At 39.1% G+C, this 27,183-nt stretch overlaps 1 protein-coding gene across 1 annotated transcript in view; it reads left to right on the top strand.

Moving 5' to 3' along the window:
* The window catches only part of socs5b (suppressor of cytokine signaling 5b), a 29,576-nt gene extending 4,939 nt beyond the window's left edge, over positions 1-24,637 (top strand). Inside the window, exon 2 of the mRNA XM_061746192.1 lies at positions 22,529-24,637. Coding sequence (XP_061602176.1) covers positions 22,548-24,224 — 1,677 coding nt within the window. The 5' untranslated portion in view covers positions 22,529-22,547 and the 3' untranslated portion in view covers positions 24,225-24,637. The remainder of the gene's footprint in view (positions 1-22,528) is intronic.
* The last annotated feature ends 2,546 nt before the right edge of the window (positions 24,638-27,183 follow it).

Raw genomic sequence — 27,183 nt, 5'->3', positions numbered from 1 at the left:
CAGAGTGAGCTGCTTGACCGACGGCCGACGCCGATTCGACATGTCGAATCGGCTGAAAAGCTGCCGACCTGTGGCGACGTGCGGGACACACCGGGAAAACTATGCCGACTGACGCACACCGACGGCCCTACGGCCGAAAATCGACCTGGTGTGTCAGGGCCTTTAAACTATGCAAGGCCATATCTCAGGAAAGGCTCAAGGGAGTTGAGGGGTTAACGCTGCTATCGATCCTCCACAACCGATAGACTTGATGGGATTTTAGTTCACAAAGCCAGATTGCTTCAAGAGTTGTCCAGGTAGAGCAAAGAAAAGATTTTTTGCAAGATGGCAGCTTGGTATTGGTTCCTATGAGTAACAGAAAGGGAGCAATAGGTCTTTTCGACCAAAGAGGTTCCAGTACTAGCTCAGTGCTAGCGCCAGTTCTTTCCTTTTCAACAGCCACCTGTGACAAAAGCACCGACTCGGTGCCAAAAAACTGGTGCCCCAAACCTTGCTGGGCCAGATGCAAGAACCGCTATGTCACGGCCGGGGCTGTGATACTTGTAACAAAACAAATCTATCCAACCGCCATATCTTGTTTGTTTAAAAAAAAAAAAAAAAAAAAGAACTCTCCTAGTTCTCTATCCAAAAATGTACTTGCGTTGTCTTGTCAGGCTTCTTTTAAAAACAAAGATCTCAACTTTGTAGAAGATGGACAAAAACTTCTTTAGTCAAATTATTGTAATACCGATTTTGAGAAAATAGTCAACAGAAGACGAGGATTATTCAAATGGTTTAAAGGCCAAGCCCTTTTTATATACTTCATTAATGCATAATAATTAAGCCGTGTTGTAGTACAACTACATGGTATTATTGTGGTCAGAAACAGCTGGAAACTAGACTTTGATTACTTCAGATTGACTGGCTACGTCACCAGCGCTGCCAAAGACGTGGAAATGCGACAAATGTTTTTCCATTACAGGTTTACACTTAACTGAATTATCAAAACCACCTGATGAAAGTGTGAAACGGGTTTTGCGATATGTGGCAGTTTTTTGTTCGAAGTGTTCCCATTACAGGTTTTGTTTGAGATATTTAGGTTTCATGCTGCCTTTATGGGTTCCCTGCTTGAGTGTCGGTGATATAACAAATGACACGGGTCCTGTCTCTGTTGTCTCTCTGGCCAGCAGGTCACCCTCACTTTATTACCGATTAAATTCTGGTCTGTTTTGTGCATGAGCCGTATAGTGTAAGCTGCACATTTACTGACGAATGTTTACGGCGGCATCTTCCGTTTCAAATATCGTTTTGGTGGTGAAATCAGATGACCGCCGCGTTTAAACGATCTGTCTGTACCGGTGAGCACAAACTGCTGATAGCATGATGATGACCAGCCATTGGCTGAGCAGACTACTGCACAAAAGGCTTTACCCCATAATATAAATACATGTATTGCGTTATATTAATTCAAAGCCTATAATAAGAGCCATATTGGAGCTTTTTTGGATGTGAAATCTAGTATTGGAGACCAAAACTGAATCAATATTTAGATATGTTTATTTCTGATGCAGAGTTGCACATTTTAATATGGAAACCAATAGAGGTGAACTTATATAAAGTAAAAACATTGTATAAATTCAGCTGATGTGGTACAAAATGATAATATACAGCAGTTGACATTTGAAGTGGATTAAAAACACACGTTATGAAAGAATTTTAACTATCAATTCTTGTATTTGGAAAACTGTGATTAAATGTTTTGACCCACTTCAGTTGTTGACTATCAGTAAAACCACAGAGGTGGAGGTGAGTAGAGAAGCTACACTGCCAAAACTCAAAATCTTACCAGGAATATTTGTCTCATTTCTAGTTGAATTGTCTAATTCTTAGTCAAAAAATCTCATTACACTTAAAACAACAGTCATTACCAGAAAACTAACTTATTTGACAATTTTCACCTGTTTCACTTGAAATAAGTAGAAAAATCTGCCAGTGGGACAAGATTTATCTTCTCATTACAAGCCAAAGTTTATTTTTAGTGAAAATCTGCTTGAAACAGGTGAAAATTGTTGTTTTTTTCCAGTGGTGAGTCTTGTTTTAAATGTAATGACATTTTTTTTTACTAAAAATTAGACATTTTAACTAGAAATAAGACAAATATTCTTGTTAAGATTTTGAGTTTTTGCAGTGTACAGTTCACTCTTGCCAGAGTTATTGATCATAGGCACGTTATAAAGTCAAACTGTATAGCCAGCTGTTTCTATAATAACAGAAAAAAGTTATACATGCCAGCAAATTTCTATTATGAATTTTAAAATAAAATGTACACATGTATATAAAATTTATGCAGAAAAAATTATGGAACTTTGAGTATTAAAATAATTGGATAATTAAAGTGTTTCTGAAAAAATAGGATCTAGCTAAATCTGTATCGGCAGGTCGCACCCCCTGAAACATCAGTTCACCAGCATCGATTTGAGTTGGTCGAAAAGCCCTATGAGAGAAAAATGATTTTGAGATCACAGGAGTGAAGTTTTTCACTGTATTATGATTTTTGATGGTTTAGAGTTGAGTTTTGTTGTTGTTTTTACTTGCATCTGGTCGCCGGTACCAGTTGTTTGCGTCGCAGCACCTGCTTGTTGTTTTTGTGATTCTTACTTAACTGCTCGGAGCTGTAAATAGAAACCATCTATATAGGATTAAATTTGAGCTTTTCGTCATTCGTTTTCATGCTGTATGCATATATTGTTTTATACTTTCTATGATTAAAAATGACTTGCGTGACCTCTCCGTCATGAGTCCCTTGTTCTACGGCTGCTTGATGGGAGAAGGTTAACGTGGGTCAAGAATAATCCAGATCAAAGAGGAATGTTCAGATGCAGTAATACCTGTGTAAAGTTGATATTGGTACGACTTCGGCAGAATATTTGAGAGTTCTGCGCTGATTGCTTCGGAGCAGCGAACTAAATAATGAAATACTCCAGCTGGGATGGAGGTGTAATTGCAGAGTGACTTAAACAATAACATGAGTATAGGTGCTTTGTGTGTAAACCGTCCATCAGCAGCTCTGTGGTTAATCATGTTGGTTTTATTCTAGAGCTGGACCCAAATTCAACACACGGATATCTAGATATTTGTTTGTTAGGTATAGATTATGGATTTGAATGGGAATGTTATTATTATTTTATAATATTTTATATTATATTATATTGAGGACTTGCCGATACCGAGTCCCGATCCGATACTTTTATAAAACAATAAAAAATGAAGAAGAGAAAAGAAAATTATGCAGGATGACCCTTTTATTATATTTTAACATGTGTACTGTAAACTGAGCACATAGGAGGTAGGCAGCTTGAACATTCTTAAGTCAGTATAAAAAAATGTTCTTTTCTTTTTCTTTTTTTTTTTTTTTTTTTTAGCATAGGGCTGCTTCAGCTTCAAAACAAACAGGCGTGCTCTGCGCGCATGCGGTGTATGGCTGCCGCTCCGAGCCCACTACTCCACATGTGCGTTGATTTATGGTCCCGCGTCACACCAACGCAGAGACCTCCGCGACGCGGAACCATAATGTCGGCGCCGCAGCTCCGCTTCAGTCCTGGGGCCTCATCTATCAAGCTTGCTTGCGCAGAAAAAGCGCCTGAAAGTTGCGGAAGCCACCATCTACGCAAAGCCTCGGATCTAAAAAGAAAAAACTAACCGATGGCTGCCGCTCCAAGCCCACTACTCCACGCCGAAAAGGAAAAAAGAAAGTGTTCTGATTAAAATAAGGAAAGTTGGACTACCCTATATAACAATTGCGTTCATAAGGATAAAGTTTTTAAAAAAAATAAAAATTAAAGAAATTGTCTCTTCTCCCCGTGTGTGTCTGCCTGTCATGCACGGGTACTTGGGCGCACGTTGTTTACTTTTAAGCCGGAATTATGGTTCTGCGTCACACCAACGCAGAGCCTACGCCGTAGGGTCGGGCGTAGGGTGCGCGTCGCCGCGAACCTTACGCTGTAGACTCTGCGTCGGTGCGACGCGGAACCATAAATCAACGCACACGTGGATGTCGGCGCCAGTGAGTATTTTCACCGGACATTTTGACCGGAGAGATTATAAAATACCGGACTTCGGCATATTTTACCGGACAAAGTCCGGCAATTACCAGACAACAGAAACCCTGATATATATATATATATATATATATATATATATATATATATATATATATATATATATCCGATTCCTGATCGGCTCATAACGTCCGAGTCCGGATCGAGTCTGCAATCACGTGATCGGCCCCGATTTCCGATCACGTGATCGGATCGGGACAACTCTATCGGTACTACTACTTTCCCTTTTGTTGTCACAGCCAGTGGCATAATACTTGTAATGTTTCAGCCTATAATTAAAATCTTTTGTTTAGTTTATTAACACCAGACACAATTTTGGATTTTTATCAGTTCATTTTCTTTTTAAAGGAAAAAACAATTCCAGAAGACCAAGTTATCTTGAGTTGATCATTTTTATAGTTTGAAAAATTCCTTGAAATTAGGGCTGGGCGATATATCGAGATTTTAATATATATCGATATATTTTCAAACGCGATATGGTACGAGACAATATCGATTATTTTTAAAAAATTATTATTTTTTTTTTACGATTTTGATATAGCTTATTTTGTGACAAATTGACTTGAATGTTTTATTTGAGATTTGCACAAATGTTTTGTTATTTGCACAACTGTCAACCTCAGTGGAAAAGTCTGCCTGTTACTGTCTACATTGTATTAATTGCACAGTGTATTTTAATTTAATTGTTATGCAGGAAAGGGATATTTGTTTTATTTTATTCAAGAAGCATTTTTATTCTATATATGCAGGCAGTTTATTTTTATTTAATTTGTTTTATACATTTTGACATTGTGCAGACCTCTGTTAATAAAGGAACCTGTGTGACATTTGGCACGAGGCTTTGTATTAAAACTGTTTTTTTAAGGGTTTGCCTCAGAAAAAAATGAAGCTAACAGAGATGCTAACAGAGATGCTATGCTATAATGCTTTGGGGGAAACCCCAATTATGGCACAGAAAAAAATATCGATATATACCGAGTATCGCCATTCAGCTAGAAAATATCGAGATATGACTTTTGGTCCAAATCGCCCAGCCCTACTTGAAATAAAACATTTTTAAACCACCACACAATATAAAATGAATAAGAAAGAAGCAGTATTGTGTCTGGGGTCAATGTGTACTCAGCATGTGGATCAAGCTACACGTTTCGATGTGACACACGTCATAAGTTGAGGCGGCTGTTTTCTATATTTTTGTTTTTATAATGTAAAAAAGCAGTATATTGTAGAAGACACTGGCTATGAACAACTTTTCCTCGACTGCTGAAAAAACCCAAAACGAACTGTACTGATGTCCGACATGGGATTTTTGGGGCATAGCGGGAGAAAAAGCTCCAAGGAAAAGTGATTTACTGTTGGATTTGTTCGGCTGTGAAATCATTCACTTGATCTATTATATACACGGCCAGTGAAGGGAAAGATTTTGGCTGTACAGCTCAAAATGTCTCTGCTAATGTCCCTCTTTAATCACATAAACTGATTGTATACTTTACATGGTCGTGTTACTTTCAGTTTGAATACTCTGTGTTTAGAAAAGACTCTGCTTTATAAAGGACAGGGTATGAAATGATAAGATAACTTATCTGTTTTCTATTGAGGTCAGTTGCGTTTGCATGGAGGACGTTGGTGAATGCCGAGCTTGCAGTGGACCTTTTTACACACATTATTCAAGTTTCTTCCACTAGTGTTGTCCAACAGAACCCGTCCAATGAGGACCTCTTGTTTCTCTGATGTGATACTAATTTCTTTCTTTCTTTTCTGCAAAAAACTGAGAAAAAATGGTGATTTCTTCACAGTATTTTAGTTTTTTGAATTCCTGTTTTCGTGGGTTTTAGAGCTGGAAGCCCAAATTATGTGAAAATAAACAAATACATACTTGAAATTGTTTTAAATTGTGAGCCCTGAAACTATAATCTATGATAGTTTAACTATTTGAATGGAAAGATGGATGTTAAACAACTTTTCTATGATATTCTAATTAGTTCCGGACAATTGTATTTAATGGCAGGACATTCTAGTTTTGTACAGTACACAGCTGAGATTATAGTGATTCATGGCACATTTTGTTTTAGTTCATGGAGAGGAAAAACAATGATTGAATCCCCTTGTCATTTTAATGTCTGAAACTAATATCTGTGCAGAAAGGAAAAATGAGTGCAGTTAAAAGGGAGCACATGCAAACCTTAAAAAGCTGCTGTACCTGGCCGATATGGTTATAAAACTACCTCTGTAAGGTTAGTCAGTGTGGAGTGTGGCAAATATGTTAGTCGTTTCCAGTTGGCGGTGTTAAAAACTCTGGAGCAACTACAAACAAAATTTATGAGTTTGAAAAGTGAGACTTGCAGTTGGACCAGCGAAGGCATCGATTCAAAGAGAGCAGTTGTAAAATAAAACATGTGATCCCCAAATTGTGACAATTACGAGGAAATGTTTGATCAAACTGTAAGAAACTGGCTTGAGGAAATGCGAAATAGCCGAGGTTGAACCATCATTGACGCCTTAGCCGAAGAAAGCCAGGTTGCAGTGATGGACCGTAAATCTGCAGCGAGGAAGAAGATGATGCCAGAGTTTTTCTTTGGTGCAGCTCCAGTGAAGCATATAAAAATAACTGCATGAGCAAATTCCACAGACATCGAAGATGTGAGGTTACATGTCAGGTAAAGGACAAGACAAGAGGGTGAACTTGAAGGTTTCAGTAAATGCAAAAGTGTGTGTTGACATTTATTACACACATTTGTCAGTTAAAAGTAGATCTGGTGATGAAGTCGTATCGACTGCTGGTGCTTTTCCAGTAAACCGGAATTTGATCTAATTTGCAAGTAGACTTGGAATCTCAGCAAGTAGAGATGCAAATAAAGAATACACCTGACGGAAAGGTGCTAATTTTGTTAAGATTCTTACATGCAGCAAACAAGCTTTTGTTCTTCTTAGGTGCTTTTTGGTGACGTTTCACAAAACCTCACTGGAAACATCTTTTACACATTTATAAGTCCAACTTGCTTTTATGTTGAAGTTGGCTCGAGCTACAGTTTTGAATCTGCTTTGTGAAATTGTGGACACCTTACAGGCGTCCTATAGGTATTAAAAAAAATGGTTCCTTCCTCAATAGAAGCGTCTAGCTCAGGGGTCGGCAACACAAAATGTTGAAAGAGCCATATTGGACCAAAAACACAAAAAACAAATATGTCTGGAGCCGCAAAAAATTAAAAGTCTTGTATAAACCTTAGAATGAAGGCAACACATGCTGCATGTACTTCGAGAATAAAGTCAAAATGTCGAGAAAAAAATCAAAATGTCGAGAAAAAAGTCAAAATGTCGAGAAAGTCGAAATGTTGAGAAAAAATCGAAATGTCGAGAAAAAAATCGAAATGTCGTGAAAAAAGTCAAAATGCGGAGAAAAAAATTAAAATGTTGAGAAAAAAGTCGAAATATCGAGAAAAAAGTCCAAATTTCGAGAAAAAAGTCGAAATGTTGAGAAAAAGTCACAATTTCGAGAAAAAAGTTGAAATGTCGAGAAAAAAGTTGAAATTTAAAGAAAAAGTCAAAATTTCGAGATTAAAAAGGAAAGGAAAAAAGAAGAAAAAAATAAATAAAAAAAGAACAAAAAAAGAAGAGAAAGGAAAACACATTTTTGAAAAAGCTCCAGGAGCCACTAGGGCGGCGCTAAAGAGCCGCATGCGGCTCTAGAGCCGCGGGTTGCTGACCCCCGGTCTAGACCAAAGACATGCGATGCTAACGTGTGTGTGTGTGTGTGTGTGTGTGTGTGTGTGTGTGTGTGTGTGTGTGTGTGCGCGTGCTGGACACCAGTTATTACTGTCAGGCTGAAAACTGTCCATCTCTGGCCGCCGCCCAAGTAAAACCCGACGGTGGAATGGCACGTTGTGTCCCTCTGGTCCACAGCTCTTCCCCCGTTGACGGGGCTCGTTGGCAAGTACCTTTAGTTGTTCAAAGTTAAAGGCTTTGAAGTGCTGAAGGGTCACAATCGACTGCTCACCGAGTGGCCGGTATTTGAGCTAATGGTGGTGGTCTTGATTGACAGGAGAAGATACAACCTCAAGTAGCACGACTTCAACACGACAATGATTTAACCCTGTGGTGCATGATGTCATTTAATACATGAATATCTGAAACCTCTCTACCATAATAACTAGAGTAAAAGAAATGTTTGATTCAATCCAATTAATTAAAAAAAATCAAACAAATAATTTAAAAAATCTATATTACCCAATGGAGAATTGAATTTTTTTTATTTCCATAATAATATATATAATATTATATATTTTTATTTTTGAGATTTAATCTGAACAGTAGTGAAAGGTTATGTTAGTCAATGCATATTTTAAGCTACTCCTATTCTAGTGCTGTCAAGCAATTGGATGAATGATGGATGGAGATATATATATATATATATATATATATATATGTATATATATATATATATATATATATATATATATATATATATATATATATATATATATATATATATATATATATATAATAATAAACACTTCAAAACAAAACAAAAATGCGGTTTTCAGGTAATTAAAGGGTTAAATCCCCTCTAGTGGGGCTAAGTGGTATTACAAGGCTGCCAGACTGTCCCCACTCGTCACTCGTGGGCATCTGTACAGGGTCTGTGGCAGTTCTTTGATCAACATAGATGATCTATAAGTGTAATGTTGCATGAAAAAACATTTAATACATTCTTTCAATTGTATTTTTTTTCTCATCGAGCGCAGCTTTAAATAATTGTGACCATCGAATGCTGCAGTGAGAATGTCTGGCCCAGAGCATTAAAATGATCTAACCCGAAGGGGTTTACAGGAAATGGTAATGACTCTGGCCGGTCCAAATACCAGTTTATGAGCTTCACTAATAGATTACATGAAGTGGTCGAATAGTTTAGTTTTATTGAGTGCAGAACCACTTAAGCCCACGCACGACAAGTCAGCGCGGTTCGCACACCAGCCCCGTACACGCCATGACATCCACACGCGCGTGACCAAGCCAAGTGGGATCCAATATTTTTATTAATTTTTCACTTTTACAAGTAAAGAATGGATACATAATATGATCCACCGAAATAACAAGCAAAATAGGCAAACAAACAGAACAAAAAAAGAAACAAAACACCAGCTCAGATCCATATACATAATACCCTGAGTTACAGTTAAAATGTACAGTATGACCAGTCAAGAAAATCCCTGCAACTTGATATTAGAGACATCGGGCTCTACAAAGTTCAAGTAGGGCTCCCAAACTTTATAGAATTGGTCTGTTTTTGAATGTAATATCCATGTAAGGTTCTCTAATGGCACCAGATCAAACACCACTCTTTGCCAGCCTTTAACAGTTGGTACTTTTTCATTGATCCACTGCAATGAAACATTCTTCCTCGCTGCATAAGTAAGAATACATTACAGTTAGGGCTGTGCGATTAATCGATTTTAAATCTAAATCGGATTTATTAATCAAGCCGATGTTAAAAAAAGGGAAAATTGGAAAATCGATTTTTCTTTTTTGCAGCTGGCTGCATTACAGACAGAGCTCGTCTAGTCATCTTTGTTTGGTCAAGAAAACTTAACTAAACTCAAGGAGGATTTACAGTATATTTCAATTGCACTTCATTCCCAATAGGGAAATTTGTTTGCTATTTTTCTTTGAAAATAAAGATAAAATATTTTAAACAATTTATTCCATTGTCTTTTGTAGTTTTACCAGAAAAATCAAAATCGAAAATCTGGTTTTCAGAGAAAAAAATCGTGATTTTATTTTTGTCCAAAATCGCCCAGCCCTAATTACAGCCTCCTATTATGTTTTGATGTTAAGTGTTGTCTTGGGAGGCCCAATACAAGAGATGCGGGGTCCATCTCCAGTTTTAAACACAATATCTTTTCTATTTCAGATGCACCTTAGACCAATACACTTGCAGTTTACAACATGATCAAAAACAATGAGTTAGGGTACCAATTTCTATCTGGCATTTAAGGCACATGGGTGAGAGAGTAGGATTGAAGTGATGTCTATAGTTTGGGGATTTGTGCATTCTGTGTATAATTTTTAACTGTAATGCTTTGGGCGCGATTGCAAACTGAAATTGATTTAGCATGTCTCCATACATCCTTCCATTCTTCATCATCAATTATGATGTTTAGCTCCCTCTCCCATGTGCCGTTAAGCTTGTCCAGCCCAACCGGGGTTGTGGAATACAGAGCTTTATAGAATAAGCTTACAGATATCTCTCTTCCTGTTAAAAATAATAATTACTCAACAGGAGAGCTTTCATTGTTCTCAACTAACGTAGTACTGTGCAAGATATGATGCCTTATCTGTAAATAACGAAATAAGTCATGTCTGGGGATAGAATATCTCTATCATTTGTTCAAATGGCCTGACCATATTATCAGGGAGTAAGTCCCTCAGTTTATGAACACCATTATCACCTCATTGTATAAGATCCAGACAAGTCTGAGAGAAGCATGAGAGCGAACAAGTCGTTGGCCTAGACCAGGGGCGTCAAATGTGCGGCCCGTGGGCCACATGCAGCCCGAGAGAGATTTTCATGCGGCCCGCGAGAAGTTTCCAACGCAAAAAAACGAAATGTAAATTTACTAAAAAGGAAGGCATAAATAATTGCCATGAATCGCAGCATATCCGATATATATAAAGAATGCATTTGCCGATTTTATTTCTTTGTAGACGGTCGTTTATTTTTATTAACTGACTACTGTTATATATTTTCGCAGGAAAAATATCACTGCTAAAAAAGATGATAGAAGATATTTATTCGGAGAATTTCAGTTTTGAATACGAGGATAGTGACAAAGTAAAACAGTTAAAAAAGAAGTGCTGACTTTTTCGGCACACTGGCCTAAATATCCACGCCAATTTTTTAAAATAAATACACTTAATTGTACTGGAAAAATCTCTAAATCACAAAGAAAAACTCTTGGATGTAATAAATGATTTTGCTTTTAATTAAATTTCCTATAGCGAAATATAAAAAAAAACATGTTTCTGTTTATCTTTTTAAAATGATATTAAAAGTATCTTACATAATTTGAAAAAAAAAAACGAGAAATTTCAAGAAAAGATCCTGAAGAAATATATTTTACATAATTAGAGTGTAAACAAAGTGCATATTTCCTTTAAAATTAACTAAACTGATATTGTATTAGATAACAATAGTAAAAAAAAAATGTTTTTGTTTTGTTTTTGTTATTTTGAGCGTGCGGCCCGCGAGAAAGAAATTGGTCAAATGCGACCCGCCAAGCAAAATGAGTTTGACACCCCTGGCCTAGACCAACCGAGGAATGGTGCATCACCTGAAATGTTACTACGCTTTGAGTTAGAGGTTAAAAAAGAGGTTAAAAAACACTGACGCTTTAAAAGATGACCGCTACGAGAGTATTGACAGTCCAGAGAAGCTCTGATAACACAAGGACGAATAAAGAAGTTGAAGGACCTAGTAAAGAGGAGGAAGAATAAAGCGTACCTTTTTTTGAGATTAGAAAGAGAAAAGCCACTGAAAGGACGACTAAGGACACTGATGCAACTCAAACAGATAACGGCAGGAAAGGAGGGAGACGAGCAACACATTACATCACTGTACATAGTTCAGGGAACCACCAGGTTTGGAGATCAATGGAAAAATGCAGCCTGAGATAAGAATAGGTTATAACTGCAGTTGGGCTCACACGGAGGATCGCTCTCCTCCAACGTTCACAAATCCTCCTCATCTGAAGCCGTTTACAGAAATGAATTTCTGCCCTGTTTGGATTTACTAACAAGACGCGTAGCAAAGTGGATCCATAAGGTTCAGAAATTCATTCTGAAATGGAAAAGAAAATACTGCAGTTGTGTCAAAACAAAGTATGAAGCTCGTTTCTTTATGATGTTATCCAGCCGTCTTTCCAGTGCTGCTTACATTTATGTAGGTTTGTGGGCATTCTTATGGTCAATATTTAAATTTTGCTCCGGTCTTGACTTTTATAGGACCCAGCTTTCCTTTTTCAGCCGTTGGGCTGAAGTTTTACGATCAGGGTCACGTCGTGCCACTCGCTCTAAGCCCAGCTCTGTCCGTCAGACAGATGGCCTCAGATTTGACACTGCAGTACTTTGGGGTTCAGAAAGGTTCACGGTTGTCTGTCGAGGTAACTGTACGCACCTCCTGCGATGGTGAAGCTTAAATCATCACACCGCCACCACCGTGCTTGACAGTTGGTAGAAGGTGTTTGTGTGAAGAGGCTGTTAGATTTCCTCTATATTGATCTCCTGTGTTTGTGGTCAAAAATCATTGTTGTGGACAGGACTGGGGATCAATTCAAATGTCAAGAATCGATTCCGATTCTTAAGATTCAGAATCGATTATCAAGATTTGGTTAGATTCCGATGTTGATTTGGGTTAGTGTTATTAAAACAGTTTGGTTTTTTTAGCTGTTGCATGAATGATATGACTGTGTAGTTATGCAACATATTAATACTAGTATCATATTAAGATTTAAGTATTGCAGCTAATGATGCTGTAAGGACCAATCAGCTCCCAGAATGCTGATAGAACTGAAACAGAAACATCTGAGGGGCAGAATTACCAAACAGATCCAGGGAGGAAACAGAGGAACTATGAAATCGGTTTCATTTTTTCCCCAGATTCCGTTTTTATTTTTTCCATTTTGAATGAATGAATGAATGAATGAATGAATGAATGAATGAATGAATGAAAGCTTTATTCCGAACATGGGAAAACATCAAATAACACATAAGTAAAAATAGTCAAAACAACAAAAAATATATAGATAAATAAACTGTCTTTTTTGGGTTTTTAATTTGTGAGAATTTGGTTTTTAGCATTTTATGCAAATGAAACCCGAAAACATCATATAAAGTAATGAAACAGACAATTTATGCAATTATAACTGAAAACTTCAATGTTTTCATACCTTTAAACATATTTAAAGGCAAAAACATCATTTTTTTGGGCATAAACCCAAAAATACCAAAAGTTGTAATGTAATGATGGAATAAAAATATCGTTCTTTAGACATACGAATCAATTTTTAGGAATTAATATGAGAATCGATTTTCGGAAAATCTATTTTTTTTTTTTCTCCCCAACACAAGCCTAGTTGCGGATGCTTGTGTGCTGCCCTCAAGACGCATCGCTCTGATTGTTTGTCTTCTCTAACTCGTGAATTTTAATATTTGACATGTTTTGTGCAGCCAGGGGGGGAAACTATGTAGTTCCTCTGAAATGTATTGTATAGATACAGGGTCTGAAATTAACACCCGCCCGTCCAATGGAGGGTAAAACTTCTGTTTGGTGGATGAATCGTGGAGGTTTATCTGCCACACTGGCAGGTAAATGTTTCTCCAGATTAGACCCCGTTGTTATCCAAGGACGAGGCGTGTTAATGTCTCCCCGGGGGCTGCAGCCCCGACTCTGAGCCCGTTTATCCACTGGTTCTGTGTAACAGGTGTCTCCCTCTGCCAGTCCTGCTGTTGTTTGTTGACAACAGTTGTTTGTTGTTCTTTCTGAGGCTCTTCGGATTGTTGATGATCCGAGTTTCGTGTCTTGCAAAGCTGAGGTCTGTCATTTTAGTAGCTAGTTTCAGATTACAGTTCTATAACATGCTGATTTACGAGGATGAGGCGGGTGCAGATATGTCCTCTTGTCATCAACAAATCCCGCCTTCGGCACGCCGCCCCATACCGGCGCTACAGTTTACTGTATGTACGTGGAAGGGTTTAGATAATAGAAATCTGAGGCAAAATTAGATTTGCTTCCCCTTCTCTTTTAATTTCTGGTTGATAATATATAGATAATAAAGAGATCTGTGGCTCTTGAACCATGATATGGTTTAAATATGTGGTCCGGTATAACTGTCATGACATCAAAGGTGGTAGTTGAGAACAGGGATGGGGATCCATTCAAATGTCAAGAATCGATCCGATTCTTAAGATTCAGAATCGATTATCAAGATTTGATTCGGATATCAATTTGGGTTAGTGTTATTAATACTGTTTTTTGAGCTGTTGCATGAGTTATATGACACTAGTTATGCAACATATTAATACTAGTATTGTATTGAGATTCAACAGCAAGTATTGGTAGCTAATGATGGAAATCCCAAATTCCATTTTTATTTTTTCCATTTTCTATTTTGAGAATTTGGTTTTTAGCATTTTATGCAAATGTAACCCCAAGACAGTATATAAAGTAATGGAAATATAGACGATTTATGCAATTATAACTGGAAACTTTAATGTTTTCATACCTTTTTAAAGATATTTAAAGGCAAAAACATGGGACAAGTTATGCTCGTGTCCAACAAAACATTCCTTTTTAGGGCATAAAGAAAAAAAATACCAAAAGTTGTAATGTAATGATGAAAAACAAACAAAAAAAAAAAAGATCTTTAGACATATCTTTTATTAATTAATATGAGAATCGATTTAGAATCAGAAGATCGATCTTTTCAACACAGGTCTAATCAAAGGCAAAAACATTTAGGAATTAATATAATCGATTTTGAATCGGAAAATCGATTTTTCTTTCTTTTATTTTAACACAGGCCTAGTAGAGAAGAGCTGTGACTCTAGTTCACAGTAGGTACAACACAAATATGTATTGTTCCACAGAACCTTTAACAATATAATAGTAAATATTCATAGGAGTAAAATGTGTACACCATATTGACCCAAATATATGAGAGGTGACCGTTTATAGGGCAGTAAAGACTCTGTTCCTGGCATGAGGTATTTATTTCCTCTCTATTTTTTAAAGGTACACCCAGTCCGTTACGTTGCAGGTTAACGGGCCGTGTCACGCTGGCCGGCTCTAAACCCCGTGTGTTAAACGTGTAGGTGGTTTCTGAGACGGTTTGTTAAACCGTCAGTGTCTATAATCTGGGTTTTCAGGTTTGTCTCGCTGTGCATCGCCTTGTGCAACATCCTGTGGCAGTTTAGGACGGTTTATCATCCTAACGTTAGTCTTTTTCTCACTTGTTTCCTCACTCTTACGTTCGAGCCGCCTTATGTGGGACCTGACATTACGTTTAGGGCTGGAAATCGATTCAAATGTTGAGAATTGGCTCCGATTTTTAAGATTCATAATCGATTATCAGGATTAAATCTGATATCGTTTTGGGTTAGTGTTATAAGAAATGTTTTTTTTGAGCTGTTACCTGAATTACATGACTGTTATGCAACATATTGATACTCAAGCCCGGATTACCCAATGGGCATTATGGGCGGGCGCCCAGGGGCCCACGCGCATCAGGGGGCCCGTGGCCGAGCCTCTTTTTTTTTTTTTTTTTTTTTTTTTTTTTTTAATTTATTTATTTAATTATTTTTTTTTAGGGATTGGGGCAGCTAGACTTTGAGAAACCCGTAGACTGTATATAACCAATAAAAATCACGTAGATTTGTTTTTTTTTTTACTAAAATGGAATGTTTTGATTGGTCAAACAGCTAGCAGTCGGACGTCACTGCCCTTATAAACGCCGCACTGACAGCTCCGAGTTGTGGGAGTGTAGGAGTTTGATTGGAGAAAGATGAGTGAGAGAAGCGGTTGTAGTAAAAGAAAGCGGAAAAGAGAAAAGGAGGAGAGGGAGGAAACTTTTTTAAAAAGTGTGCCTTCCATCCAACTTTTTTTCAAAAAGAAGCAGGGATGAGGAGGAAGAGCCGTCGTCGGCTCCGCCGGTACAGCCACCACCGCGCCAGCTCCGCCGGAGCCGGTCCTGCCGCCGGGTCCTCCGGAGGAGGATGCCGGACAAAGCGCGACACAGCCGGTTGCTAGTTGTAGCCACAGCGCGCCGGGGGATGCTGCTTGCCTTGTACATCCAACAAGCAGCATCCCCCGGCGCGCTGATGGCCATTGAGTCTCAGCTCGTCAAGAAGTTGGACTTTGATGAGATTGTGACTGAGTTTGCGAGTAAGAAAGCAAGAAACTAGTCTTTCTGAGAGAGTGATCATGAGAAAAGAAGATGGGAGTAAAATGGAGAAAGAGCTGAGAAGGAGAAAGAGAGAGAGATGAATGTGGGAAAAAACATTTAGAAAAAAAGAAGAAAAAAAGAGAGATGAACCAGAAATGAGAACCACATTGAAATACAGAGGAGGAGGAGAAGAGAGAGAGAGAGAGAGAGACATTGAAACACAGAGGAGGAGAGGAGAGAAAGAGAGTCATTGGAACAAAGAATAGGAGGAGAGGAGAGAGAGACATTGAAACACAGAGGAGGAGGAGTGGAGAGAGAGAGACACACAGGTATTGTGTGTGTGTGTGTGTGTGTGTGTGTGTGTGTGTGTGTGTGTTTTAGTGTGTTAGGACAACCTATATTACATTTATTTTTCATTTTTATTTAATATCATAAGGCTTTTAGTCTAGTTGACCAGTGCTATTTTGCATCCTTTTTGTATTAGCAGAACATGATGACAGCCACACTGAAACAGAGATGAGAAGGAGAGGAGAGAGACAGACAGGAATGAGACAGCCACAGTTATTTTGTGTGTGAATAATGTAGGAATCTGACTCTGAATCCACAATCTGGACTTGTGGAGATGAAGCAGCTTTTGTTTGCAAATGGTAATGAGTAACAATATGCTGATGGTCTTGATATTGTAGCTGCTTGCTGAGGAAAGCATAGTTGCAAGTATGTGTAAATCCTGTATGATGGAGGATATCTGCAGGTGCCGATTTTGTCCATTGTAATCATACAGACAGTACCCTATCAGTGTAAATCCTGTATAAGCTACAGGTGTTTCCAACAAATAGCAGTCCATAATTCAAAACCCAGTTTGTTTGCTTGTTTGTGTGTTTTCGGGGGAGAGGGGGGGCCCATCAAGAATTTCTGCCCAGGGGCCCCTGCCCTCTTAATCCGGGCCTGTTGATACTAGTATTAAACTTGATGCCATGTTCATTGTTAGTTTCACACCACATACATGATGAAATAAATGACGCGACTACTGGGATTAAAGTTCACCAGGTGAAAATGTAATAATAAAAAAACGATCTTTAGACTTACAAATCAATTTTTTAGGAATTAATGTGAGAATTGATTTATAATCGGAGAATCGATGTAACGGGTACGTTCACGGTCCAGATCCTGAATATAAGATGACTTAACTTTTTCAGATGTATGAAAAAAGAAAAGAAATTGATCATTTGGGTCAATAAAACACATATTTATCATGTTGGCTTCATTCTGGACCCTGTTTCATTCATCAGAAAAGCTGCAGGCCATCAAATGGTCAAATCTGTTTTCTGGAAGTGCTCATACTTGCTTCTGATTGGTCAGTCAGCTGCTCGGCAGTCTTAGCAGCTCCTAGTTACGCTGATGAATAGGCCTGTGTTGAAAAGATCGATATTCCAATTCTAAATCGATTCTCATATTAATTCCTAAAGATCGATGCGTATGTCTAAAGATCAATTTATTTAATTATTTATTTTTCCTTCCATCATTACATTACAACTTTTGGTATTTTTTTTTGTTTATGCCCAAAAAAGCAATGTTTTGTTGGACACGAGAATAACTAGTGCCATGTTTTTTCCTTTAAATATGTTTAAAGGTATGAAAACATTAAAGTTTTCAGTTATAATTGCATGAATTGTCTATATTTCTTTGCTTTATATACTTTATATACCGTCTTGGGGTTACATTTGCATAAAATCCTAAAAACCAAATTCTCATAAATGGGAAAAAATAAAACCAATTTCATCCGTCTCTGTTTCCTCCCCGGATCTGTTTGATAATTCTGACCCACACGATGTTTCTGAAAGCAGTTCTATCAGCATTCTGGGAGCTGATTGGTCCTTACAGCATCATTAGCTGCAATACTTGCTGTTGAATCTCAATATAATACTAGTATTAATATGTTGCATAACTACAGTCATATAATTCATGCAACAGCTCAAAAACAGTTTTAATAACACTAACCCACATCGATATCGAATCAAAACGTGATAATCGATTCTGAATCTTAAGAATCTGAATCGATTCTTGACATTTGATTCGATCCCCAGCCCTACCGATGAATACTACTGAAGCAGTGAGAAGGTTTTTGGTTTTCCCACACTGCGCTGGCTTTTACCTTTTTAGTCTGTAAAAGCTTAAATTAAGGGAGGGTTTCCTCTCCTTTTCCACATACGGTTGGCCAGCTATTTGTTTTTGTTTCCAGAAAAACGTGTATTATCTGCTGTCTCCTTCAGCTCCTTTCCGAACTGACATCTTCTAACATGGTGATAAATCAGCTGCAGGTGCATGCATGCATGCGTGTGAGCGTGCACGCCACCGTCTGCTGCAGGGAGGGTTTGGGGTCAGGTCTAGACTGGCTCGGTAATACAGTACATACCAGCTGATCAGCTGTGAGCAGATCCAGGTTCATTTATAGCCGTGGCCTTGTGTGCCTGCAGGTCTGCCTGGCAACTCCAGCGCTCAGGCGTTTGGGCCACTTCGCCCTCTCCCCGGCTCTCATTACTAGATACACAGCTAGTGGGGGGAATTAAAATAAAGGACATTCCTTATGTGGTTTGTACCAGGTCTGGACTGAATACCCGTATTAGAAATGTGCTCTTTTTGCCTCAGAGTTCATAGAAGTTGGAGCTGAGCTGTCCCTGATCATCCTGTCTGCTTAACCCCAATCCCTCGAAAGAAGTCACTTTCATGGACGCGTCTGTCGTTCCTACTTTCTTACTTTTTATGCTTATCTTTGAAACAATTAAGGCGATGGACAGGGCCTCCTTCTGTCTTTCAGACAGGGAAGGATGTTTACATCGGTTTATTTTTATTTTGAGACGAGAAATTTAATTTATTTTAATTTATAATTAATATTTATTTTTATTTATTTTAGACAAAAGAAAAAGAAGAAAAATCCATCATAAAAGTATTGAAGTTGTAATGACCAGGACTCCCTGGAAGAAGAGATCCTGTATCTCAATGGGACATTTCCTGGATAAATAAAGGCAAAATGTGCTATTTAACGTAGTTTGTATGAAATACAGCGTTATAATAGAAGAAGAATAGAATAGAACTTTATTAATTCCACAGAGGAGAATTTTGCTTGTGCAGTAGAAAACATACACACTCTCAACAAATTTACAAATGCACACGAAGTTTGAAAGGTATATAAAAAAAGTATATCCTAAAAAGAAAAAAAAATTACGGTAAATAACCAATAAATAGCTGAATAATTAAAAAAAGAGCAATATTTAAAAAAAAAAACGAATAATATATACATGTGTGCAGAAAGATATGTGCAAAAATGTCAGTTAGGTATTAAGAGGGAGAAAATTATTGCACTATCAGAAAAACAGGTTATTGCACTCGAGTGGCTAGAGTTGCTTATTATAAATTATATTATAAAGTCATCCCTTGCTATAACGCGGTTCACCTTTCACGTCTTGCTGCTTCAGGTATTTGCATTGTGCATCGTGTTCTGTATTCTGATTGGCTAAACAGTCTCCCCGCTTCTTCACTTCCTGTGTCAATAACGTTGGTTGCTTAGCAACAAGCTGAAAACGGCCAATGAACTTCAGCGAGCAGCTCAAGAACGGGACCCAGTTCTCAAATATAATCGATGGTTTATAAAAATCTTTTTGCCCAGGAGAAAAAAGAGCGACAAATGCCCATAACTATGTTCTTCTCTCGAAAATCCCACCTGCACCGCGGCTTTAGAAGAAAAAGACGCTACAGAGCGAGTCAGGATGCAGCAAAATACGCACCAGTCACAATTTTGTCCTACTGTACTTATTGTATTTTTGAATTTTCTCCCGTTCAAATGCAATTCCTCGGGTCGCGGTGGGGCTGATCTCCGCAATTTGAAGCTTTGTAGAATAATTGTAAAAAAAATAAAGGTTACTACTTCACGGATTTCACTTATCACGGGTTGTATTTGGAACGTAACCCCCGGGAAAAACAAGCAATTAGTGTATTGCACATATTTAATATAAAAGTACCAGGATATGGATTTTTTTTTTTAGATGTTTTTTTTTTTTTTGTCCATTTTGCCCACTCTGATGTTACCTGACATGTACAAACATACAATCTCAATTCATAAAGTACATTTAAAAAAATAAAATTACAAATAAGAAATAAAGAAAAACATCATACAAATCATAAATAGTTCGATGTATTGATCTCACTCAGATACGCTATATGATGTTAAGGTGATGACAACAGATACATTCTTAGTCTTTGTTTCAAATCAGCCTCTTTTAATGTCACAAATCTCACCTGGAAGGGTTTTCCAATATACAACTGATCTATTAAGTACTGTCCTCTTCATAGAGTCAGACTTAGGGAAGGGGAACATAATCCGACCACTATTCGCCCCTCGAGTGTTTTATGAACGAATATTTGAACAATAAGTTATATTATTATAGAGAAAATGTAGGAGTCGGAGTGTTAATAATTCTATGGAAATATGTAAGTACATTAGTAGATATCCTCAACCCACAGCCAGGAGAGACGTTCATGCATTTCTGCAACACCTTTTCTTGGAGAACAACCATTGCATTGTATTGCACATATTTAATATAAAAGTACCAGGATATGTTGGGTTTTTTTGGTCCATTTTTTCCCCCCCTGATGTTGCACTTCATTCAGTCCTCCCACCAAATAGCCGTCACCTTTCTGACACCAGTTTTAGAATCGCTGCACTGGCTCCCCGTGCGCTTCAGGATCAATTTTAAGGTTCTCTTATTAGTTTTTAAATCTCTTAACGGTCTCGGGCCTTCTTATCCGTCTGATCTGATTTACCCTATGAACCCTGGCGGACCCTGAGGTCCCGGCCTTTTAATTATTCCCATTTTAAAAGCAGGATCAAGACTCACCTTTTTAAATTGGCTTTTAGCTGATTCCTTTTAGTCTTTCTTTTCTTTTAACTAGCTGTTCTTGTTGTTTTAACCCAGGTCTTATAGTCTTATGGTTTTAAGTAGGGCTGTCAAAGTTAACGCGTTAACTTAACGTCCTCTTAACGGCGACAATCTTTTTTTTTCTTAGAAGGCGATATTTTTTGAGCCTTTTATTTTCCTCCATATGAGGTTAGACATAATCACATGGAAAGTTTAACTGAGCAATGCACTTCTTGTACAATGTTTGTGATGCATATGGTTCATTGTTTTACATTGAGCTGCTTAAAAACACAAGGAATCTTAAGTGAGTCTTTACAAGTGTAAAGTTGGGGACTACATTGTGTTTGTATTCATGAAGGAATGTTACATTCAGGTCAAAGCTTTTTTTGTGGGAAATTGAATAAAAATTGGCATAAAGCAGCGTATTTGCCCTTTTTCATGTTGTTAACAGTATTAAAAACATTTAAAAAATACCTTAAGGTAATTTAGAACAGCAAAAAATGTGACTAAATGTGCGATTAATATGCGATTAATATTTTTTTTTTTTTTTTTTTTTTTTTTTTGTGTTGTATTTTAACTACAAACCGGATTTCGGTTGAAGTTGGGAAATTGTGTAAAATGTAAATAAAAACAAAATACAATGATTTGACAATCCTTTTCAACCCATATTCAATTGAATACACTACAAAGACAACATATTTAATGCTCAAACTCATAAACTTTATTTTATTTTTCAAATAATTATTAACTTCATTTTGGCCATGAAATTCTAAGTTAATTATTATTTGGCAAAAAACAATTAAGTTTATCAGTTTGAACATTAAATATGTTGTATTTGTAGTGTATTCAATTGAATAAAGGTTAGGAAGGATTTTCAAATCGTTGTATTTTGTTTTTATTTACATTTTACACAATTTCCCAACTTCAACCGAATCCGGTTTGTACATAGCCTTATCCTACCCTGCTTTCTTTTAGCTCCATTAATACATTTTAAGTAGGCCTGTGTTGAAAAAATCGATTTTTCGATTCTCATATCCTAATCCTAAAAATCGATTCTTATGTCTAAAGATTGATTTTATTTTTTATTTTTTTCTCAATTTTCGCCAGGTGAACTTTAATCCCAGTAGTCGGACACACAGTTTGTCATGACACTTCTGAAAAATGCCAGGTGCTTCATGGCAATCTGTGTGCGTGGTGACAGAATAAATTAGATAAGCTAAAATGATTTGTTTACTGCATGAACTGTTGCAATTTCTTTCTTTTTTGCACTTTAAATTGATATTGAAAGGCCTGTGTGAGTTATTTATTTCTTAGTTATTTCACAATAATTATTGTGAAATTATTATTTCACTAGTTATTTTACAGCTCAAAAACATTTTAAATAACACTAAGCCAAATCAATATCGAATCATGATGATCAATTCTGAATATTAAGAATCGGAATCGAATCGATTCTTGACATTTGAATCGATACCCAGCTCTAGTTTTAAGTTTAACGCTTTTTGTAAAGCAGTTTGATTTGCATATTATAAATGTATGAAAAGCGCTAAAGTTTGTTGTGTTCTGTTCTCTCGTGCCGCAGGTCCGACGGACTCCCACCCATGAAGAAAGCGGGCACCATGTGGAGCAACCTGAAGAGCCGCTGCCAGACTCTGTTCCACAGCTCGGGCCCCGGTGAGAGCCGGGCCGAGGCCGACTCGGTCCACTGCGTGCTGGATCTGGGGGAGGGAACCAGCAGCTCGTCCGAGTCCCCGGGTCGACCCCGAGCCTCCAGCCTGTCGTGGAGCTTCCTCCCCGTTCCCATGGTAACGCCGGGACGCCACCAGCACAACTGCGTCTCGGACATCCCGCAGATCCTGGAGATCACCATCGACAAGGACACGGAGGACGTGCGGGGCGGGTCGGGGGGCGTCCCCCTGGCCCGGCGGGACTCCTACTCCCGCCACGCTCCCTGGGGCGGGAAGAAGAAGCACTCGTGCTCCACCAAGACCCAGAGCTCGCTGGAGACGGAGCGGCGGTCCGGCCGGCTCAGGGGCAGCGGGAACCGCAGGGACCGGCGTCACGGCATCAGCTCCATCCAGGAGATCGGGGACTCCGGTTCCGGCGGGCTCACTACCCGCTCCCTCCGCCAGCGGCTGAGCGACACCGTCGGGCTGTGCTTGCCCCTTCCCGCCCGCCGACATTCGCGCTCGTCCAAGAACCCGGTGAACGCCAAGAGGAAGATCCACCTGACGGAGCTGATGCTGGAGACCTGCCCCTTCCCGCCCGGGTCGGACCTCGCGCACAAGTGGCACCTGATCAAGCAGCACACGGCGCCCGTCAGCCCGCATTCCTCCACCGCCTTCCTGGACGCCTTCGACCCGGTGCACCCGTCGCCCGAGGACGAGGAGGAGCGGCTGCGCGAGCGCCGCCGGCTCAGCATCGAGGAGGGCGTGGACCCGCCGCCCAACGCACAAATCCACACCCTGGAGGCCTCGGCGCCGGGCTCCTCTCTCTACAAACTGGGACCAAAGATGGCTCCCGGCGCGGGCGAGGCCTCTGGGGACGGTGCCGGCGGCTCGGCGGGGGCCGGCGTGCAGGGGCCGGGGCCGGTCGCCGCGGTAACGGCCCAGGACTGCGACTCGGAGGAGGATTCCACCACCCTGTGTCTGCAGGCGCGGCGGCCCAAGCAGAGACACGCGTCCGGGGACGCCCACCCCCACCCGGGCCGGCAGCAGCAGCAGCCCGGGCCCTGGAAGGTCCACACCCAGATTGACTACATCCACTGCCTGGTGCCCGACCTGCTGCAGATCAGCGCGCTGCCGTGCTACTGGGGCGTCATGGACCGCTACGAGGCGGAGTCGCTGCTGGACGGCCGGCCCGAGGGCACGTTCCTGCTGCGCGACTCGGCCCAGGAGGACTACCTGTTCTCCGTCAGCTTCCGCCGCTACAACCGCTCGCTGCACGCGCGCATCGAGCAGTGGAACCACAACTTCAGCTTCGACGCCCACGACCCCTGCGTGTTCCACTCGTCCACCGTCACGGGCCTGCTGGAGCACTACAAGGACCCCAGCGCCTGCATGTTCTTCGAGCCGCTGCTCACGGCGCCGCTGCACCGGACCTTCCCCTTCGGCCTGCAGCACCTGGCGCGAGCCGCCATCTGCCGCTGGACCACGTACGACGGCATCGGCTCGCTGCCGCTGCCGCCCGCCATGCAGGACTTTCTCAAGGAGTATCACTATAAACAGAAAGTACGAGTGCGCTGGCTGGAGAGGGAACCGCCGCTCAAGGTGAAATAAGGACGGCCCGCCCACGCCGCAGGAGGAATCACGGCCCGGGGACTTCGCCGCCATCCGGTTTTTGTTTTGAAAGGACAAAATAAAAATAGAGAAATAATCCAAAATAATCCGTTTCCCATCTTTTGTTTTGAAAATAAAAAACGGAAAACGGATCGTTATCCATTATTCGATTTCATTGATGTGAAATAGGGCTGGGCGATATGGACCAAAAGTCATATCTCGATATTTTCTAGCTGAATGGCGATACTCGATATATATCGATATTTTTTCTGTGTCATATTTGGAGTTTCCCCCAAAGCATTATAGCATAGCATCTCTGTTAGCTTCATTTTTTTCTGAGGCAAACCCTTAAAAAAACAGTCAGTTTTAATACAATGCCTCGTGCCAAATGTCACACAGGTTCCTTTATTAACAGAGGTCTACAATATCAAAATGTATAAAACAAATGAAATAAAAATAAACTGCCTGCATATATAGAATAAAAATGCTTCTTGAATAAAATAAAATAAATATCCCTTTCCTGCATAACAATTAAATTAAAATACACTGTACAATTAATACAATGTAGACAGTAACAGGCAGACTTTTCCACTGAGGTTGACAGTTGTGCAAATAACAAAACATTTGTGCAAATCTCAAATAAAACATTCAAGTCAATTTGTCACAAGATAAGCTATATCAAAATCATTATAAAAAAAATGTTAAAAAAAAAAATCAATTTTTTTTTATCGATATTGTCTCGTACCATATCGCGTTTGAAAATATATCGATATATATTAAAATCTCGATATATATATCGCCCAGCCCTAGTTTGAAAATCGAAATTGGGAATTAAAACAGCGAGTGGAAAACTCTTTTTCGCTGTTTTAATTCCCAATTTCGATTTTCAAACACATCAATAAAATCGGATAACGGATAATGATCCGTTTTCCGTTTTTTAGTATCAAAACAAAAGATGGGGAACGGATTATTTTGGATTATTTCTCTATTTTTATTTGGTCATTTCAAAACAAAACCGGATGGCCGCGAAGAACACGGACCAATAACGGACTTTAGGAATTCCTAACCTCCCAGTTTAGAAGCTGTTACTAACACGGTTTCCTCTCTGGCAAACCGGGGGTTCAGAGTCGAGTATAACAAGCTATACAAAGTTCATTCTAATCTTTGTTTTTGGTTATTACTTGCATCACAGGAAATACATATGATTATATTCAGTGTAACAGTGTCTGGCAAAGCTTTTTGAGTTTGAACAGGTCGTTCGACGGGGACGGAGGACGCGATTATCACTGCTTTTTCGCGTCCCTCCTCTCCTGTTCTGTGTTAAATGTCTGCCTGATCCCACTGCACCGCCCTGCTCGTAGAAACGCCCCAAACGCCCCCAACGCCCCAACGCAGGGGCGTCAATTCAGTATGGCAAGGTACGGCAGCCGCCACACCTTGGCTTCAAGAGAAAATGTAAATGTTTGTTTTTTAAATACATTTATGGAATTACTGTCTATTTGTATTGATTATTCTATTACTTAATACATATAGAATAACTACAAATGCAAATCAGAACATTTCACTAGTTATTTTACACTGCAAAAACTGAAAATCTTAACAAGAAAATTTGTCTTATTTGTAGTTAAAATGTCTAATTTTTAGTCAAAAAAATCTCATATTTAAGACAAGACTCAAAAACAACCATTTTCACCTGTTTTCAAGTAGATTTTCACTTAAAATAAGTGGAAAAATCTGCCAGTGGAACAAGATTTTTCTTAACAAGAATATTTGTCTTATTTCTAGTGAAAATGTCTAATTAAAAAAAAAAAAAAAAATCTCATTACATTTAAGACAAGACTCAAAAACAACCATTTTCACCTGTTTCAAGTAGATTTTCACTTAAAATAAGTGGAAAACTCAGTGAGACAAGATTTTTTTGCTTGTAATAAAAAGATAAATCTTGTCCCACTGGCAGATTTTCTACTTATTTCAAGTGAAAATGTACTTGAAACAGGTGAAAATGGTCAAATAACCAGTTATTTTTCTGGTGATGACTCTTGTTTTAAGTGTAATGAGATTTTTTTGACTAAAAATTAGACATTTTAACTAGAAATAAGACAAATATTCCTGGTAAGATTTTGAGTTTTTGCAGTGAGCGAGACTGCATTTGAAAAAGTTAAATTTTTCTTGACCACACAGATCAGCTACATAAACTTCTGTGATGAGTATTTGCTGGACGTGTTGATTGATACTCTAGTTAAGTTCTGTGACTCGTAACCTTGCCATACCTTAGCTTCGGCTGAATTGACGCCACTGCCCAAACGCCCCGACGCCTCCACCCGTTCACACGGAAAAGGCTGTGGCCAACGAGGCTTTGCTGTACAGCTCCTTTATTTTGTTTTCTGTCTTTTATTTCATGCCTAAGTTTTGTCAAAGCACCTTATCTAGACGAGGCTGAAAGGACGTCTCGAGCCGCGTGGATCCCGCAGTCGAGAAATGAGGGTAGTTTTGTTAGAGGGGTCTGTTGGACGACACATCAGGGAAACAAAGGACTTTAGATTAGCCCAACACCAGTTCCTTCTTAAGCAGTAATGAGTTTTGAACAATGAGTCAGCCCATCGTGTCCTGAGTGGCAAGCAAGCTAATTCTGACCATGTTTGGTGTCACTAAGCCGCCGTTTCAGATCTTTACTAACCACTGGCAAATATCAGCAGCCATATCAACAGACTTGTTGGCGACGTTAGAATTAAACTAGCCGTCTTAATTAGTGATGCACCGAAATGAAAATTTGTAACCGAAACCGAAAATAATAATAAACACTTGGCCGAATACCGAACATGGTTCTTCGCAGTTTTTCATTTATTTAGCCAATTTTTTCACCATTGCATAAATCAAATAAATTTGATTTAGGCATGCTTTTCAAAGAAAAAAATCTTTTACAAAATTACAAGGTAGAAAATATTTATTGAACATAAAA

The sequence above is a fragment of the Cololabis saira genome, chromosome 17 (assembly GCF_033807715.1).
Source record: "Cololabis saira isolate AMF1-May2022 chromosome 17, fColSai1.1, whole genome shotgun sequence".
Classification (NCBI taxonomy): domain Eukaryota; kingdom Metazoa; phylum Chordata; class Actinopteri; order Beloniformes; family Belonidae; genus Cololabis; species Cololabis saira.
Note: the sequence above shows the minus strand (reverse complement) of the source record. Positions and strands in the feature narration are given on the sequence as shown.